At 37.9% G+C, this 19,472-nt stretch overlaps 1 protein-coding gene across 1 annotated transcript in view; it reads left to right on the forward strand.

The window, feature by feature from the left end:
• Window positions 1–19,472, forward strand: part of LOC115216605 (neuronal acetylcholine receptor subunit alpha-7-like) — a 974,486-nt gene that overhangs the window by 855,746 nt on the left and 99,268 nt on the right. Inside the window, exon 7 of the mRNA XM_029786079.2 lies at window positions 16,821–16,930. Within this exon, the coding sequence (XP_029641939.1) occupies window positions 16,821–16,930 (110 nt within the window). The remainder of the gene's footprint in view (window positions 1–16,820; window positions 16,931–19,472) is intronic.

A 19,472-nucleotide genomic window follows, 5' to 3' on the forward strand; every position in this document is an offset into this window, starting at 1 on the left:
TAGTGTATATATATATATATATATATATATATATATATATATATATATGTATTATGTATCTATTTGTATGTCTGTGTTTGTCCCCTCACCACCAAAACTTAGCTGTTCGGCAAATGAGACTGATATCATAATTACTGGGCTTACAAAGAATAAGTCCTGGGATCGATTTGTTCGACTAAAGGCGGTGCTCCTGATTGGCCGCAGTCAAATGATTGAAACAAGTAAAAGAATGAAAGAATAAAAGAATATTATATATATATATATATATATATATATATATATATATATATATGCAGGTGTAGCTGTGTGGTAAGAAGTTTGTTTACTAACCACATGGTTCTGAGTTCACTCCCACTGCGTGGCACCTTGGGCAAGTGTCTTCTACTATAGCCTCGGGCTGACCAAAGCCTTGTGAGGGGATTTGGTAGACAGAAACTGAAAGAAGCCCGTCGTATATACTTGTGTGCCTGTGTTTGTCCTCACTGTCACTTGAAAACCTATGTTGGTGTGTTTACGTCCCTGTAACTTAGCGGTTCGGCAGAATAGATAGTAATTGCTCTGAGCAATCTTAATTCCGGAATAAAATGGAATACGCTACCTATAATATTATTCTCCTACGGTACAATTATGTCACTAACGTTTAAAAAGTCGTGTAATTCTGTTCTATCCATATGTTGTTTTTCTATATCATAGAAAGAGACGTACGAATTACAGTAGCTGTCCTATACTCTTACACACATACTCACCATCTCTCTATCCCTCCTTTTTTCAAGTAACGAAGCTAAAGCACGGAAAGTGAAGCTGCTTGGCACAGATTGACCTTGACCTCTGCTATGCATGCACACTACATTTTTATGTTCTAACTTACTTCCGCTGTTTACAGCAGTGCTTGGAATGAAGGTGTGTAGCGTGTGATCGTCGTACTGACCATGACAGAGAAAGTTGAACAGAGAATTTGCATCAAATTTCGCCAAAAGCTTGGCGATATCTGCTCAGAAGCCTACGCAATGTTGCAGAAAGTGTCTGGAGAGGTGTTTATGGGCTGCGCACAAGTGTACGAGTGATTCAGCCGTTTCCAAGATGGCCGAAAAAATGACGGAAGTGACGAACGTTCTGGAAGACCCGCAACTAGCAGAACTGAGAAAAACATCGCAGATGTGCGTGCAGATGTGAGTGGAAATCGTAGAATCACCATCCGTGAGTTACCAGAAAATGTGCAGATTAGTTACTTTTCAGCTCAATCCATTATCTATGAAGATGTGGGTATAAGATGCGTGTCTTCCAAGCTTGTGCCAAAACTGTTTTCAGCTGACCAAAAAAAAAAACCCTCTAGCTTCAGATGCTCAAGACCTCCTTGATTGTGTCGAGAACGATGAAAACTTTTTGAAAACAGTCATAACGGATGATGAATCGTGGGTCTATGGCTATGACCCCGAAACAAATGCTCAGTGTTCGCAATGGAAGACCCCAACCTCTCCGAGACCAAAGAAAGTACAAATGAGACGAAGCAATGTGAAAACACTGGTAACAGTTTTCTTCGACTTCAAGGGGATTTTTCATCATGAGCATGCTCCACCTGCTCAGACATGGAGTACTACCGTGACGTTTTGCGGCGTTTGTGGGATGCTATTCTTCGGAAAAAGGTCACAATTGCGCCATGACGACACACCTGTCCATTCAGCGTAGCTAGTGCAACAGGTTTTGGCTAAGTATAGCATTCCCCGGGTCCTACAGCCACCGTATTTCCCAGATATCGCCTCTGGCGACTTTTTCCTCTTTCCAAAAATCAAATCCCGCTTGAAAGGAAGAAGACCTCAGAACGTCATGGAAAGCAAAGTGAATGCGAGGAGGCAGATGCTGATTATCCCAGAAAACGAATTCCAGGAATGCTTCCATCGATGGATTAAACGCGTGGCTTCCGAAGAGGACTACTTTGAAGGAGATTAAATGTCAAATTGGTACGTGTTGTAGTCTTGCTTTTATAGCACCAGTCCGGATACTTATTGATCAGACCTCGTATGTGTACATATATAAATGTATATGTGTGTGTGTGTGTGTGTATGGGTGTGCATATATTCCCTCTCCTTGTCCCCTGTCTGATTCTTTTTTTCCTTTTTAGGTACCTTGTATTAGCACTCAGCCAGTACCTCATATTTTAACAATCTCTACATCTGTCTTTTACTCTTTCTCTACTGTATCTTCCTAAACAATGTAAATCGTGACTATAGACTCAACCAGCCAGCTAACCAACATTTATCTCAGCCTTTGTATAGAGATAATGTGACGCACCTACATGGTTCCACCAACTAAATTCTGCTCACAAGGTGTAGAGGCTATAGTAGATTGAATGAACTTGCTCAACATGTCACTCAGTGAAATCCGAACCGAAACAACACGGTTGCTAAACGATCTTCCTAGCCAATCAGCCAAACTTGATTGTTACTTACATATTCTATCGACTCAAACGGAATATGAATTCGTGGGAGCGTAAATTGCATGTGAGTGTATATATGCAAGTCATCCCGTCCGGCACTCTGCGCTTTTCTTCCACTCCATCAAATTCATCTTTGAAGAAACTAATGTCTTAATTTATCTTAAGGCTTGAATCTAAAAGTTATTTCGTTACTCAATGATAAGATCGTGTGATTCTGGTGAGCTTCCATCACAATCTATTCCGACGTTTCCTTCAATAAATAAAACATTTCAGCATTTTTTCCATATATAGACATGACATTAAACATTTGGGGAGAGATTTCTCCGTATTTTCTTTTCTTTTCTTTTCTGTTTGTTTTTTTCCCCTTTCTTTTTTTTTTTAGGAAGAAATGAGAAATGATCACGTATTTGTCTTTCCGAAGGGTATTAGTCGTGCATGTGATATGAATGTGCAAACAACAAGAACGATAATAATAATAATAATAATAATAATAATAATAATAATAATAATAATAATAATAATAATAATAATAAAAATAATGATCTTTTTTTCTTGGCCACTAGCGCCCGAAACGTTGGGGACAAAACGGGGGCGAAATACAAATGAAAATGAAAAATCAAAAGGAAAAAACGAGACGATGAAGGAAAGGTAAAAATGAACAGAGTTAAACCATCCCGAGGGGGCTTTATCTGTGCGAGTTGTAAGTTGGTAAATAGGAAAAAGTAAATTTCATATAAGCTACATCGATAACTGTGTATATATGTGTGTGTGTATGTATGTATATATATATATATATATATATTATATATATATATATATATATATATATATATATATATATATATATTATTTATTTATTTATATGTATGTACATACATAAATGCAATTCATTATTCAGCTATATATGTGTGAGTGTCTATGTCTCTGTATATCAATATTTATGTGTGTGCGTGTGTGTATGTGTGTGTGTGTGGAGTGTGTCACGATGCTTCAATATATAAATACGCAGAACGAAAATTGAGTCCGAAACAAACTTCCTTCGTTTCTTTTTCCTTTCCTTTTTTATTTCGATTATTCTTTCGTGACTGGATGAATTCTCAATAGGAGAAAGCTGGAAAATTAATGGACGAAAATTAATATAAGAAAATATCGTTAAAGTTCAAAAACAACGAAAAGGAGGCTGCATAAAAGTATATGTAAATGTGAACTCAGGTCTCACACTCATACACATTATATACATACATGGTCTGATCAATAAGTATCCGGACTGTTGCTATAGTAACGAAGCTAAAACACGGGGAGTAAAGCTGCTGGGTACAGATTGACCTTGAATTCTGCTGTGCATGCTTAATAAGTTTTAACGTTCTAGCTCACTTTCGCTGTTTACAGCAGTGCTTGGAAGGAAGGTGTGTAGCGTACGAGCGTCACATTGTCCATGACAGAGTAAGTTCAGCAAAGAATCTGCATCAAATTTTGCCAAAACCTTGACGATACCTGCTCAGAGGCCTACACAAAGTTTTCAAAAAGTTTTCATCGTTCTCGACACAATCAAGGAGATCTTGTGCAACTCAAACCCGTGTGTCTTTTTGGTGAGATGTAAGTAGTTTTGGCACAAATTAGGCAGACACGCGTCTCATACCTAAACCTTTAGTGATAATTAACTGAACTGAACCGTAGCGAATCTGCGCATCCTGTCAACTAACAGATGGTGATTTCACGATTTCCCCTCACAGCTGCACGAAACATCTGCGACGTTTTTCTCAGTTCTGCTCTTTGAGGGTTTCCCAGAACGTTCGTCACCATCGACATTTTTTCGGCTGTCATGGGACCGTCTGAACCACTCGAACACTTGTGTGCGGCCCATGCACTCCTCTCCAACCACTTTCTGCAACATTGTGCAGGCCTCTGAGCAGGTATCGCCCAGATGGCTTTCTCTGTCATGGTCAACGCGACGATCACACGCTACACACCTTCCTTCCAAGCACTGCTGTAAACAGGGAAAATGAGCTAGGACGTTAAAACGTAGTGCGCATGCACAACAGAGTTCAAGGTCAATTTGTACCCAGCAGCTTTACTCTGCGTGCTTTAGCTTCGTTACTATATCAGTAGTATGGATATCTATTGATCACACCTCATATAGACACAGGTGCAGCTGTGTGGCAAGAAGCTTACTTCACAGCCACAAGGTTCCGGGTTCAGTCTCACTCTGTGGCAAATGTCTCCTACGATAGCCTCGGGCCGACCAAAGCCTTATGACTGTATTTGGTTGACAGGAACTGGAAGAAGCCCGTTGTATATATATATATATATAAATATATATATATAATATATATACATAAGTATATATTTATGTATCCTTAGCGGTTCAGCAAAAGGGACGACAGAATAGGTACTAAACTTTAGGGAAATTAAGTCCTGGGGTCGATTTGTTCGACGAAAACTCTTCAAAGTCATGAAACAACTAAAAGATAAAAAGTACATGTATATGTGTGTGTATGTTTGTATGTACGTACGTTTGTATGTATGTATGCATATATTTATGTATGTATATACGTACATATGTATGTGTATGCGTATACATGTATGTGTATGTATGTTTGTATGTACGTAAACACACCACCATCGGTTGTCAAGTGAGGGTGGGGGAACAAACACAAACACACAAATACATACATATATATATATATATATACGACGGGTTTCTTACAATTCCTGTCCACAAAATACACTTACAAGGCTTTGGTCGGAGTGTGGCTATAATGGAAGACACTTGACCAAGGTACCACACAGTGGGAATGAACCCGGAACCAAGTTGTTGGAAAGTAAGCTTTTTACCACACAGCCACTCATATGCCATATGTTCATATTTAGAGAATATAACCAAAAAACAATGGAAGCATGTTACATAAAATATAATAAACGTTATAGAGTTTCACATTGAAACAAAAAACAAATAACGTTTCGAGCGTAAATCTTTCATCTGAAATATGGTACGGGACCAGTAGGGAGGAAAATAACATGGTTTCTATTCTACATTTACCTTACGCCTTTAATGATCAATAGAGAACCCTCTAAGTACTTGGGGGATAGTCTTCTCTTTCTCTCTCCTTCTCTCTTTCTCTTTCTCTTACTCCTTCGCTCTCTTTTTCTCTAGTTAGTAATAGAATAGTTAGTATAATGGAATAGTTAGTATAAAGCATTGTGTGGAATATATTATACAAAATTCGTGGGCAAGGCCGGAACAATGCTAGATAAATCCCCTTCCTGAAGAGGAGGTCATAACCCTGACATACTGAATACAGGGTAAGTCACCATTAATTCATATGCGTGTTTTCTCGTGATTTGTTTGAATTTATTTTGCTTGTTCCGGCCTTACTCACGAATTTTATATAATATATATATAAATAGATAGATATATTGTTAAACAACTTAATGCTTTTCTTTCAATAACAAAAAGAGACAAGGTCATTTGATGGCTGTGTGCAAGTATTTTTCCCGCCAATAGATGCATCATTATATGTGTTATGCGGATAACTAATGATGCAGCCATGTATAAGTGTGCGTATGTATGTTTGTATGTATTTATGTATGTATGTATGTGTAGATGTATGTATACATAGATATATATGTGTGTGTGAGCATATATATATAATATATATATATATATATGTGCATACATGAACATTTATAAATGAATATATGTATAGTTGTCTCTGTGTGTCTATGTATGTATGCATGCTTATGTGCATATATATGAATGCACATGTGTACATTTAGATATGCATATATTGATCTGTATTTGTCTTATTTACCAGTTTGTAACTCAATATGCTCATATTTCCATGTCTTTTATTAATATTCGTATCACCTAAGCCTGCCCCTATCTATTTGTCTGTAATCTCTCAATCTATATGTATTCATACTTACCTATCTGTCAATCTACCTATTTCTCTCTCTCTCTCTTTCTCTCTCTCTCTCTTTCTCTCTCTCTCTCTCTCTCTCTCTCTCTCTCTCTCTATATATATATATATATATATAATATATATATATATATATATATATATACATACATGCATACATATATATAATATATATATATATATATATATATATATATATATATATAAGCTTGCCTTCTTGTCTTTTTGTTTATTCATATCAAAATGGTTTCTGGTATAATTCTGTCGTAAACAAATCGATCAATGGAGATCTATCACAAAATAATTTCGTCAAAGTAAAATGAAATTTTGCCAAATAAGATTTTCAGAAAACGTACAACAAGAAAAAAAAAGAAATAATACAAAAGACGAGAATGTACAAAAATCGAAAATGGAAAGAATTTTTAAAGAACAGGTTCAACTTGTACATGAATATAGTTAGATCTTGCAATGAAAGCCTGATACACATTGGTTATAGCTCATAGCCATTTTTTTTTGCCTCTTTACATTGGACGGCGACCACACTTGGATACCCCTTTGAAGGGTTTAGTAGAAGAAATCGATCCCAGTATTGTTAAATCAGATATTTATTTTATCGGGCTCTTTTGCCGAACTTCTAAGTTACAGGCCTTACACAAATCAACACCAGTTGTCAAGACTCACACACACACACCACACACACACACACACACACAAACACGTACACATACACACAGATAAATACATATATGTATGCATGTATGTGTATACGACGGACTTCCACATAGTTTCCGTCTACTAAATTCACTAACAAGGCATTGGTTGACCCGAGGCTATAGTATAAAAAAAACTTGCCCAAGGTGTTGCCCAGTGGAACTGAACATGAACTTACATCGTTGCAAAATGAGCTCCTTCATTACACATTCATGAATTGTTGATAAAAATTTTAACGTTTTTGTTTTTATTTCATCTTAAATAATTATTGGGTTCATGCATAATTATTGCGGCTTTTTTCAATAAATTTTATGCAACAAAAACAATAACAACATGTAACAAAAACATATTTAAATTATTACTCCGGAGCATATTCACCATCTACTTCAATTACTACTTCTCATTTGCTTGGCAGACGGTCAGGCCGTCATTTAAAGATGTTTTTGTTAAATATTGTTATTGTTTTCGTTGGATAAAATTTGTTGAAGAAACGCCGCAATAATTATGCACCAACCCAATAGTTCGTAGTATTGTAAGGTTATCACCATATCATATTATTATTAATTTCCTAATTAAGGCGGCGAGTTGGCAGAATCGTTAGCACGCTGGACGAAATGCTTAGTGTACTTCGTCTGCTGCTACATTTTGAGTTTAAATTTCGCCGAGGTCGATTCTGCCTTTCATCCTTTAGAGGGTGATTGTATAAGCACCAGTACATAATCCACTTAATCCTCTTTCCCAAGCTTCACTTGTGACAAAATTTGAAATCATTATTATTATTTCTTTTTTCTAATTAAGGCGGCGAGCTGGCAGAAACGTTAGCACGCCGGGCGAAATGCTTTGTGGTATTTCGTCCGCCGCTGCGTTCTGAGTTCAAATTCCGCCGAGGTCGACTTTACCTTTCATCTTTTCGGGGTCGATAAATTAAGTACCATTTGAACACTGGGATCGATGTAATCGACTCATACCGTCCTGTAAAATTACTGCTCTTGTAGAAAAATTTGGAACCATTATTATTTTTCTGATTTGAAACTCTGTGTATGTGTATGTTTTGTGTGCGTGTATAAATTTTGTGTACATGTGTGTGTGTATTGAAAAATCTTTGTTATTATTTTCATATCCTAGCTTCAGTGACTCAGAAAAAGTGGATTTAAAAACAATCAGTGCTTCACAAAATTAAATTATTCCCCCTTCATGTCTGCAGACAAATATTTTTTATTAAAAGGAATGATTAGTGGTAGCTCTGACTGTTGTAATAGCGATAGTAATGAAACTGTCGCTTCCGTTGTATAAATATTGATTTCAAATTTTGGCATAAGGGTAGTAGAATCGGGGGGAGTGGGAAAGTCGATTACAACGACCCCCGTATTCAACTGGTATTTATTTTATCGGTTCCGAAAGGATGAAAGGCAAAGTAGAGGTCAACGGAATTTGAACTTAGAACGTAAAGACGGACAAAAAGACTAACGAAATACCGTAAGCAATTTGCCTGACGTTCTTAACGATTCTGCCAGCACGCCGCCTTATTTCCGTTGTATAGATATTCTATTCTACTCTATGCACAAGGCCCGAAATTTTGGGGGAGGGAGCCAGTCGATTACATCGAATCCGACTTCGGCGGAATTTGAACTCACAACGTAAAGACAGACGAAATACCTATTTCTTTACTACCCACAAGGGGCTAAACACAGAGAGGACAAACAAGGACAGACAAACGGATTAAGCCGATTATTTCGACACCAGTGCGTAACTGATACTTATTTAATCGACCCCGAAAGGATGAAAGGCAAAGTCGACCTAGGCGGAATTATGCACTCAGAACGTAGCGGCAGACGAAATACCGCCAAGCATTTCACGCGGCTTGCTAACGCTTCTTATTTCTTTACTGCCAACAAGGGACTAAACATAGAGAGAACAAACAAGGACAGACAAAAGAATTCAGTCGATTATATCGACCCCAGTGCGTAACTGGTACTTATTTAATCGACCCCGAAAGGATAAAAGGCAAAGTCGACCTCGGCAGAATTTGAACTCAGAACGTAGCGATAGACGAAATGCCTATTTCTTTACTGCCCACAAGAGGCTAAACACAGGGAGGACAAACAAGGACAGACAAAAGGATCAAGTCGATTATATCGACCCCAGTGCGTAAGGATGCCACCCCGAAAGGATGAAAAGCAAAATCGACCTCGGCGGAATTTTGCACTCAAAACGTAGCGGCAGACGAAATACCTATTTCTTTACTACCCACAAGGGGCTAAACACAGAGAGGACAAACAAGGACAGACAAACGGATTAAGTCGATTACATCGACCCCAGTGCGTAGCTGGTACTTAATTTATCGACCCCGAAAGGATGAAAGGCAAAGTCGACCTCGGCGGAATTTGAACCCAGAACGTAACGGCAGACGAAATACTGCTAAGCATTTCGCCCGGCGTGCTAACGCTTCTGCCAGCTCGCTGCCTTTCCGTTGTATAAATATTGCAACTACTTTCACTGTCAACGGCTTTATACGTCACACAGCCAGTAATGCAACTACTACTACTACTGCTGCTGCTACTACTACCACCACTACTACTCCCACCACCGCTATTACGAACTCCGTAGAAATGCAAAGTAAGCCTTTTGTAGTTCTTTCTAGCAACAAGGTTGAATAAATAATTATTATCAGCCATAATAACAACCCCGAAGGCAACGAATAAATCATGTTGGACTTCAATTTGGTCCTGACAACTATCTCCTCATACATAAAATACCTAAGATTTGAAGGAAAGCTAGAGTAATCGCTCTTCTCAAACCCGGGAAAGATCAATCACACATAAAGAGGTTCCGACCGATTTCTTTCCTTTATCACACAAACTTTCTCAGTGATTAATTCTGAACAGAATTTCATCCATTATTGAACATCATCTTATTAAAGAACAAACCACATTCCCTCTTGGAAAATCAACAACAATCCAACTTCTAAATCTCACTGAATATATACAAGATGGGTTTGAACAAACGAAAATCACAAGAACAGTTTTTGTTCATCTCACTGCGGCTTAGATAATGTTAATCACTGCTTATTGGGAAAAAAAAAACAAAATAAAAGATATAGGATTAAAACAAACCACATGACCCATCGGTGTTAGGATAGGAAATATATATTTCTTTGTAATCCTGAATAGCAAGACGAGTCGCATTCGAAAATTAACAAACGGTGTACGTTAGGATAGCTAATTGACTCCATTCTTGTTTAACATCTGTAGAAATTATCAAATTAACTATTACAATATAAATGTTTTATCGCAGCCGATGATTTATTTATGTATATCACGCCAAAGGGAAAAGCTTAGCAACATCAGAACTAAGTGCTGCTTTAATCAATCTACATTATTATTATAAGCTACAATCACTTAATTACGAATTCTATGAAAACAAAACACAAGCTACTGTATTTCATCTAAGGTGCAAAGAGACGAATAGAACGTTAAATCTCTTGAATGCTAAATACCTTATGAGCGGAACTAGGATGAATCATTGCCAGGGAATTAAGTATTTTAGTATGTTACCAAAGCATGGACTAACATTTAGAAAATAATAATATGAATCAAAGTGATTACACAAAACAGTATTCTGTAAAAGTTAATATCTTTCTTGTATAGTATAAATCCTAAAGCACTCAAAACATTCGGCAATGCTCGACAACTGCAGAATATATATGCCAAGTATGGACTAGATGTGCAATTTCTAAAATAGGTGGACTCTATGCTCAGTATGACACGCCACTATATGGCTGATTGCCTCAGAATTTCAAAAACAAATTCTTTCTACAGAAGGTACACTGCTTGAAATTTTGGAGGGAAGAAGCTAGTTGACTACATCGATGTCAGTGCTCAGTTGGTAGCTATTTTATCGATTCCGTAGGGACGAGAGGCAAAGTCAGCCTCGTCGAAATTTAAACTCAGAAAGTAAAGCCGAAAGACAAATAGGCACTAAGCATTTTTTTTCTCAGGCGCGGTAACGATTTAGCCAGCTTGCGTACTTTATTTCACATATCATATCAATAATAATTACCACTTAGATGGAAGTGTTCCCTCTCTTATTTGGAGGATCGTTTCCAGACAAAATTCGAAATTAAATTTTCATGAAAGACATTCATTATATCTTTCTCAGCAAATAATTTTTTTCTTTTTGTTTTTAGAATGAAAAAAGAGTTTTATAACATCCAACGTTCCACTGGATGTTCCCACAAAATAAAAAACGTTATTTGCATTCTACTATTATTCTATTGTTATTTCCTCTGGCTCTTTACGTTCTGAGTTCAAATCTCGCCGAGATCAGCTTTGGTTTTTCATGTTTTGTATGTCGATAAAATATAGTAACAGTCAAGTACTGGCTTCATGGACTAAAAACCTCCTCCAAGTTTCAGTCTTTGAGTTTATATTAGAAAGAATTAATGTTGTTGTTGTTGTTGTTGTCAAGGCAGTAAGCTGGTAGAATTATCAACAGACCGGAGAAAATGCTTAGCGGCATTTCGTCCGTCTCAGTTCAAGTTCCGCCGAGGTCGAGACTTTGCCTTTCATCCTTTCGGGATCGATAAAATAAATACCAGTTGAGTACTGGGGTCGATGTAATCGACTTATACCCTCCCCCAAAAATTCAGGCTTCGTGCCTAGAGTAGAAAGGATTGTTGTTGTTGTAGTAGTAGTAGTAGTATAGTAGTAGTAGTAGTAGTATTAGTAGAAAAAGTAGTAGTAGTAGTAGTAGTAGTAGTAAAGGCGGTGATCTGTTGGAATTGTTAGCACGCCGGGCGAAATGCTTAACAGTATTTCGTCTGCCCTTACGTTCTGAGTTCAAATTTCGCCGATGTTGACTTTGCCTTTCATCCTTTCGAGGTCGATAAAATAAATGCCAGTTGAGTAGTGTGGTCGATGTAATCGACTTATGCCCTCCCCCAAAATGTCAGGCTTCGTACCTATAGTAGAAAATATTATTATCATTATCATCATCATCATCACAATGTTAAATTGTTCAATTTATTTACAATGGTATTGCTGTATACTAGGACACTTTAGTGTAACCTATTGCATGCCCTGTCTATCATGCAACATATATGTATGTTACACGTTCCAAATTTTTTTCAGCCTTTAGAGTAACTTGGAACTTATGAAAGGAAAGCTTTAACCGGCATTCCGTCGGTTACGACGATGAGTACTCCATTTGACCCGATCAAAGGAACAGACTGCTCGTGAAATTAACTTACAAGTGGCTAAGCACTCCACATTCGTGCGTACTCTTAACGTAGTTGTCATGGAGATTCAGCATGATACAGAATGAGACAAGACTGGCCGTTTTGAATTGCATGTACAATTTATTTTTGCCAGCTGAATAGACTGAAGCAACATGAAGTAAAGTATCTTGCCCAAGAGCTCAACGTGCCGCCAGTAATCAAACTCGCAACTTTAGGCTTGTGACACGAATACCCTAACCACTTAGTCACGTGCTTTCAGAAAAGCTTTATATTACTTAAAACGTATAAAACAAAGATTAAACAAATGCTTGAAAACGTTTAGGACAAACTTATAAAAATGCTATGAACAGGCAAACAACTCATTCCTTTTATGCATTTACTGTTTTTCTTATTAATTATATAAGCTGTCATCATTTATATATTCTGACAAGTAGGTCTTTCTTCATCATTTCTTAGTAGTATATTTAGCTACGTCGTATTTAGTTATGTCCCTTGAATTTCTAAGTTTAAATCTTGCCGAGGCCAACATTCCCATTTATCGTCTGAGATTTACAAATAAGTATCTGCCAAGTATTGAAGTCGTTTATAACAATTATACAAAATTTGTCGTCTTGTGCAATTGTAAGAAATCAATTACTATTGTCATCATCAGCATCATCATTATCATTGTCGTCGTTTGTATTACTGGGTCATCATCACCATTATCATTATCACTACTGCTCTCATTAACCGCGTGTTTCTAATCAACCAAAAACAAAAAAAAGAACACCAAATCATACTCATTAATTACTGTAATATACTGAGTCATTAAATTTTAATTATTTTTATGAAAAATATAATAATAAAAACTTGATTGGCCATTTTATGTCATTCGTACAGCTATATTTTGTGACACGAGAAGAGAGAGAAAATGAAAATAAACGGACAGAGAGAGAGTCAAGCAAATTATGTAGTAGAAAGAGAAAGATAGTTTGGGGAGTCGGAGATTGAGTAAGAGCATGACGGGTGATAGTGACCAATTTAAGGAAAGGGCGAAAAAATACGAAATAAATCATAACCAAGAGGCACTTTAACAATTTTATTTTCCTGTTGTTTTTAATATTTAATTTGTTAATTAACCTTGAGACTCATTATTCAATATATGAAACACGCAGAAACTACAAAATAAAAAAAAATCAATAACAACATAAATATTGAAATATAGTAAAAATGTTTTAAAAAAGACGAAAATTATAATTAAAGATAACGATAGTAAAAGCTACGATGTATTGATGAAGAAGACATCTTTTAATATCGTCCATTGATAAATTTGTTAGTATTGATGATGAATATGTACGGTTATCTCACAGCTTCCAGTAAACCTAGGTCTTTAGGAAAGACCTTCTTCCTTGCTCCCTTAAACATGATGGGAAAATACTGTTATCGTACCAGATAATATGTTAATTCTAATGCGTTAGCAGCCATATTGTATGTCTTGTTTTGTTTTGTTTCATTGTGATAACCACTAACCTACCTTTCAGATAAGTGGTTTCATTCATTTAGTTGTTCGTAGAGGTGGTGGTGGTGGTCAGGGACCCAGTAGTGGTGGGGGTGGGGGTTTAATGGTGGTGATGGTGGGGATATTGATATTGTTGTTGATATTCTTTTCTCCTTCTTGGTGGTGGTAATGGTGATGATCTCAGTAATATTGATGTTATAGTTGCCGCTGATGGTGGTGGTGATACCGTGATTGGTGGTAGTAATTATGTTAGTGATGTTAGTGAGTGTTGGCGGGTTTTGGTGTGTTTGGTGAAGGTGTGGGTTGTGATGTTGCCGGTATTTTATAATGTTCGGAGTTAAATGAGATAAAGCTGATAGTTTAAAATGAAAAAAAAAAACAAAAAAAAAAGGATTTCTTTATTTGATGTCAGATGTTAAAATGTAATGGGCGTTCGAAAAATATTGTAGAGAGAATGAATGGATGGTTGAATGGATGGATTAAATGGTTTAGTGAGTTTAAATCCAGACGATGGCAACATCAAACTAAAAAGAACGTTCGTTTTAACATTGAGATTCATTGATAAATCTGTTCATATTGATAGTGCTGCGTTGAAGTCATGTTGCTGCAACAGTTATTGTTTTTGCTGCTGTTTAACCGTAGGTCATTTCCAAGCACACACTTATGATCAAAAGTACTTCATTCGTGAGCATACCGTCTTTTTTAGAGTGGGGGGGCACTCTTGAAAACTATATTATCTTATGCGTCGCTTTTAAGACTGTGTGGTGTGCTTTGAAGGACATTTGGTTGTTATGTCTAGCAAAAAGGACCACTCACTACAGGCGCGTAAACAGAGTTGCTAGCCCTACTGCAAACGTATAAAGGGTGCGTTGTGCACCATGCGCCATGCGCCGTGCGCCATACTCCGTGCGCCATGTTGAAAACGGGAAGGAATATGGGACAGTGTTATTCCCATGGTGTTCTCTTTGTGTTCCTATATTGTTTGAACATGAACTGGAAACTAACCTGTTACATATGTTGCGATGACTATTTATCACTGGCGTTACCAAGATTACACACAACACCTACTAATTGATGATTTTTTGAAAGAAAATGAGATATATGCAATTTTGGGGCCAGTCTACTAGTAAAACCAGTCTACTACTAGAAATGGGGGTTCAAATAGGTGGGGGACAGATGCTTTTCAAACTTGAGAGATCTGCAGATCTTCATCCTAATTTATTTGAAAGATTAGGCTACTATAAGAATTGTGGTGAATGGTAGGAGGCCAAATGCTACACATGCAGTAACATCAAACACCAAAGCTTTATTCTCTCAAGAGAGTGAAAACGTTTGACTGGTAACACCCCAACCACAATAACAGCAATGGCATCGACATCGTAATCAACACCTAGAGTGTCGTCAGGAAGTGACGGCCCTCCGTCTGCTAGCAATGCAGTCATTGGCCGTTTGTCAGATGGATATTTTCACAGCCCGTCTCTTTGACGGAGCTACAGTCCCGGATCAAGCAAAGGCTACAACACGATGCAATGCGTTCGAGGGAAGTAATTCATATGTATCTTATATACGGCTAGCGGTGGGCAAGAGCGACGACGTTGTCGGAGAGATTCTAGGTGTCGGTTGACTGCCTGGTCTGATCCGGAAGATTTTCGGTTCAGAGTCGATGGCTAGTTTGCAGAAGTCATTGTCTTGCCAATGCAATCAGTGCTAGTTTGGGATACTTTCTACAGGCATAGAAGTGCTGCCAGCCACCCCTGCGCGTAGAGCTACAAAATTGTTCTGCACGCGCTCAAGCAATTCCCGAGCATTGTTGACATGGAGATTTATGTCGAACACCTATTGACGCATATTGGGCAGATCCTACCATCGCCTTACTTCATTGTGAAAATCGTACCCCTGCCTCCAAGTGCTTAGTTGTATGGTTGTCTTAGCGAAAGCGGTTGCATCGCAAGCCAGACTGAAAGGATTGAAGACAGACACTTCCCGTTTGTCCAAAACCTCAACTTTTCCGAGATTCACTTGGCAAAGGATGTAAGGATAGAGAGAGGAGTGCAGAAAATTCCTTTGAAACGTGACTGAGAATGGCAAAGACGGTCCGGGTGAACTGGTTCCTCTTAACCTACGCTTGTAGGATAAAGGAGGAAGATAGGGAGAGGCCACGTGCCCTAGTGGTCAGGATATAAGGTTTAGGGCAATTTCATCCGTCTTTACGTTATGAGTTCAAATTCCGACGAGGTCAACTTTACCTTTTATCCTTTCGGGGTCGATAAAATAAGTACCAGTTGATCACTGGGTCCGATGTAATCAACTTACTTATTCCTCCGAAATTACTAATCTTGTTCAAAAATTTCAAATCAATATTACTTCCTTGGTTTCATGTTCTGGCAACAAGGCCAACCACTTCGTGGTGGGGCGGGGTGAGTCGACTACATCGAACCTCGTGATCAACTGGTACTTATTTTATCGACCCCGAAAGGATGAAAGGTAAAGTTGACCTCGGCGAAATTTGAACGCAGAATTTAAAGAGAGACGAAATGCTGTTAAACATTTTACCCAGCGTGCTAACGATTCTGCCAGCTCGCCGCCTTATAGTTTAACATGAATCTGTATTATACCCGCTTCAGCCGTGTCAATCAGAAAGAGATAAACTTGACGCAAAGACCGTACCCTTTCACAATAAATTCCAGATTTCAATGCGGCGTGCTGGTAGAAACGTTAGCACACCGGGCGAAATGCTTAGCAGTATTTCGTCTGTTTTTACGTTCTGAGTTCAAATTCCGTCGAGGTTGACTTTGCCTTTCATCCTTTAGGGGTGGATAAATTAAATACTAGTTGCATACTGGGGTCGATCTAATCGATTGGCGCCCTCCCCAAAAAATTTCGGGCCCTGTGCCTAGAGTAGAAAAGAATAAATTCCAGATTTTTTTCGTCTATATTTTTTTTAAAATCATTATTCTTATTGTTGCTATTTTTATTTCACTTGTTTCTTTTTTTCTTTTTCTTTTTTGCTTTTCACCATAGAAATGGAACGATACAAATTTGGTTTGGAACCCCGAGGACTTTGGAAATATAACACTTATTCGATTGCCGCCGAAAAAATTATGGAAACCTGATATATTAATGTACAACAGGTAAATAACAGGATTTTATTTACATGTAAAGCTGTTGGCATTTCGTGATCTCTTTCCAGAAATAAGAAAGAAAATGTAAAATCTGTTAATTATTGTTGTTCTTGTTGTTGTTGTTGGTGGTGGTGGTGGTGGTGGTGGTGGTTTTGGTGGTGGTGGTGCTGGTTTTAGTGGTGGTGATGGTGATGGTGGTTGTGGTGGCGGTAGTGGTGATGGTGGTGGTGGTGGTGGTGGTGGAGGTTTTAGTGGTGGTTGTGATGATGTCAACAATGCGTCGCTTCCGGTTGTATTTTAGCTGTTTTTCAAAGATGCAGGTTCAAGATTTTTTTCCTCTTTGAAATACAGGTATAACTGAACCTGGGAGCAAGAGTGGGAGAGAGTTGTGGTGAAAAACATAAGTTTTTAATGATTCTGGGGAACTCCACATTTCCTCCGTTATTTTTGCCCTACGGGTCGGAATTTGTGGATTATTTCCGTGGAATTTGCTCATTTCTGAAAAACAAAGTCTAAAAATAAGCATAACCTTGAATTATCCGGCAAAATTCAAGGGAGCGAAATTACCGAATGGAATCACTGTTTTGACTCTGCCTTTTCCATTTACAGAATTAACACAGGTTATAGGAACATAAAACTTCTTCCACGAAAAGATAGCTTGAACTGTGCTCTAAATGGTGTAGTCAAATCTCATTTTATGGACTCAGCCATGTTCTAAAATAAGTCGAAAGTTAATCTACTATAAATCGGCACGAACTTTCCGGACAACCCAATAGAATAAAATACAGAAAACTTAGTTTAAATTATCACTTTAAAATTACAGCAAATTCTACCACCATTATGGTATTCCGTCGGTTGCGACGACGAGGCTTCCAGTTGATCCGATCAATGGAACAGCCTGCCTGTGAAATTAACGTGCAACTGGCTGAGCACTCTACAGACACGTGTACCCTTAACGTAGTTTTCAGGGAGATTCAGCGTGACACAGAGTGTGATAAGGCTGGCCCTTTGAAATACAGGTATAACCGAAACTGAGAGCAAGAGTTGGAGAGAGTTGTGGGGAAAGAGTACAAAAGGGTTCGCCACCACCCACTGCTGGAGCTTCGTGGAGTTGTAGGTGTTTTCGGTCAATAAACACTCACAATGCCCGGTCTGGGAATCGAAACCGCGATTTTACGACAGCGAGTCCACTAATAATAACATAATATTAACATAATAAAGAAAAAATCAAGACACATCGACCAAAAAACATCGTATTTAGCAGATTCATCAGCTCTGTGCGTCAGGTAAAAAAAAAATTTATTTATTGTCTAAAGCAGTAGTTTTCAACCAGGTCCACACGGCCCCTAAGGGTTCATATAAGATTTTGGGGTGTCCACGTAACAAAATAGTAAATTGGGGATCCACAAACAGTGTTTTAAGGGCCCCAGAAAATATTTTGCTTTAGACGTGTGTATTGGTATGCATTGCAAGAAACAGCTAGGTTTCTTTCTCTAGCATTTTACATCGTTCAATATACACAAGTTAATGTTTGAAAAACAAAATAGAAAATTTTTTTTAAGTATCTATAAAACTGGTTTTTAAACATCGAATAGGGATAGGGTTCCACCAGAATAAAATAGTAATCAAAGGGGTCCATAAATAATAAAAAAGATGGTTGAGAACCTGTGATCTAATGAATCAAAAATTATCCTTACGAGGTCTGGCCGAAACATAGCTTTAAATATATCAGAATCCATCCAACAAGAAACCAATCTCAAAACTTGTTTACAAATCTATTGGAGTAAAACGTCGGAAAATAGAGGAGGCGATACGTCAACAAATAGAAAATTGCTTCAGATTAATCTAAGAAACGAAAGCTTGTGATACTAGGTGTAAAGCGCAATATAGTAGAAGTGATATTTCTGCCAATAAATGATAGGACAGGATAAAATCTCTTCCCAAGTCATATAGACTCATAGGGCCGCCGGTTTTCCTATTTCTGTGACGTATATATTGTGCCCTGGACGAGACGCCAGTCCGTCGCAGGATAACTCATTTTTACCAGCTGAGTGGATTGAAGCAACATGAAACGAAGTGTTCTGCTCAAGAACACAACGCATCGCCCGGTCCCGGTCCAGGAATCGAAACCACAATCAATCGGTTATGAATCCAACACCCTAAGCCATGCGCTTTCACGACAGTAGACGAGGTCAGGAAGCACTCCACAACAACCCTAATGAGTGATGAATAGGTCTTCATACCAATTTACCTTGGTTGTAGGTCAGTAAAAATAGAAATAGTGGACGTGACCCAAAAAGTAAAAATCTGTGAAGGACAACTCCGCTCTTCGACACAGAAGACAAGACTAATATTTTGTTGGTCCAGAAGCTGCGGACACAAAGAGAGTTACATGAGATCAGAGATTAAAAACGATAGCGGAAGAAACGAAATGTGAAAGATTTAAAAGGAGATTTACATACAATTATTGCTTGGGGAAAAAAAGGAACAGAAAAAACGATAAGAAAAAGAGAGACAGTTGGGAGACAGAGATAGATGAAGATAGAGAAAA

Source organism: Octopus sinensis, linkage group LG10 (assembly GCF_006345805.1).
Source record: "Octopus sinensis linkage group LG10, ASM634580v1, whole genome shotgun sequence".
NCBI classification, from domain to species: domain Eukaryota; kingdom Metazoa; phylum Mollusca; class Cephalopoda; order Octopoda; family Octopodidae; genus Octopus; species Octopus sinensis.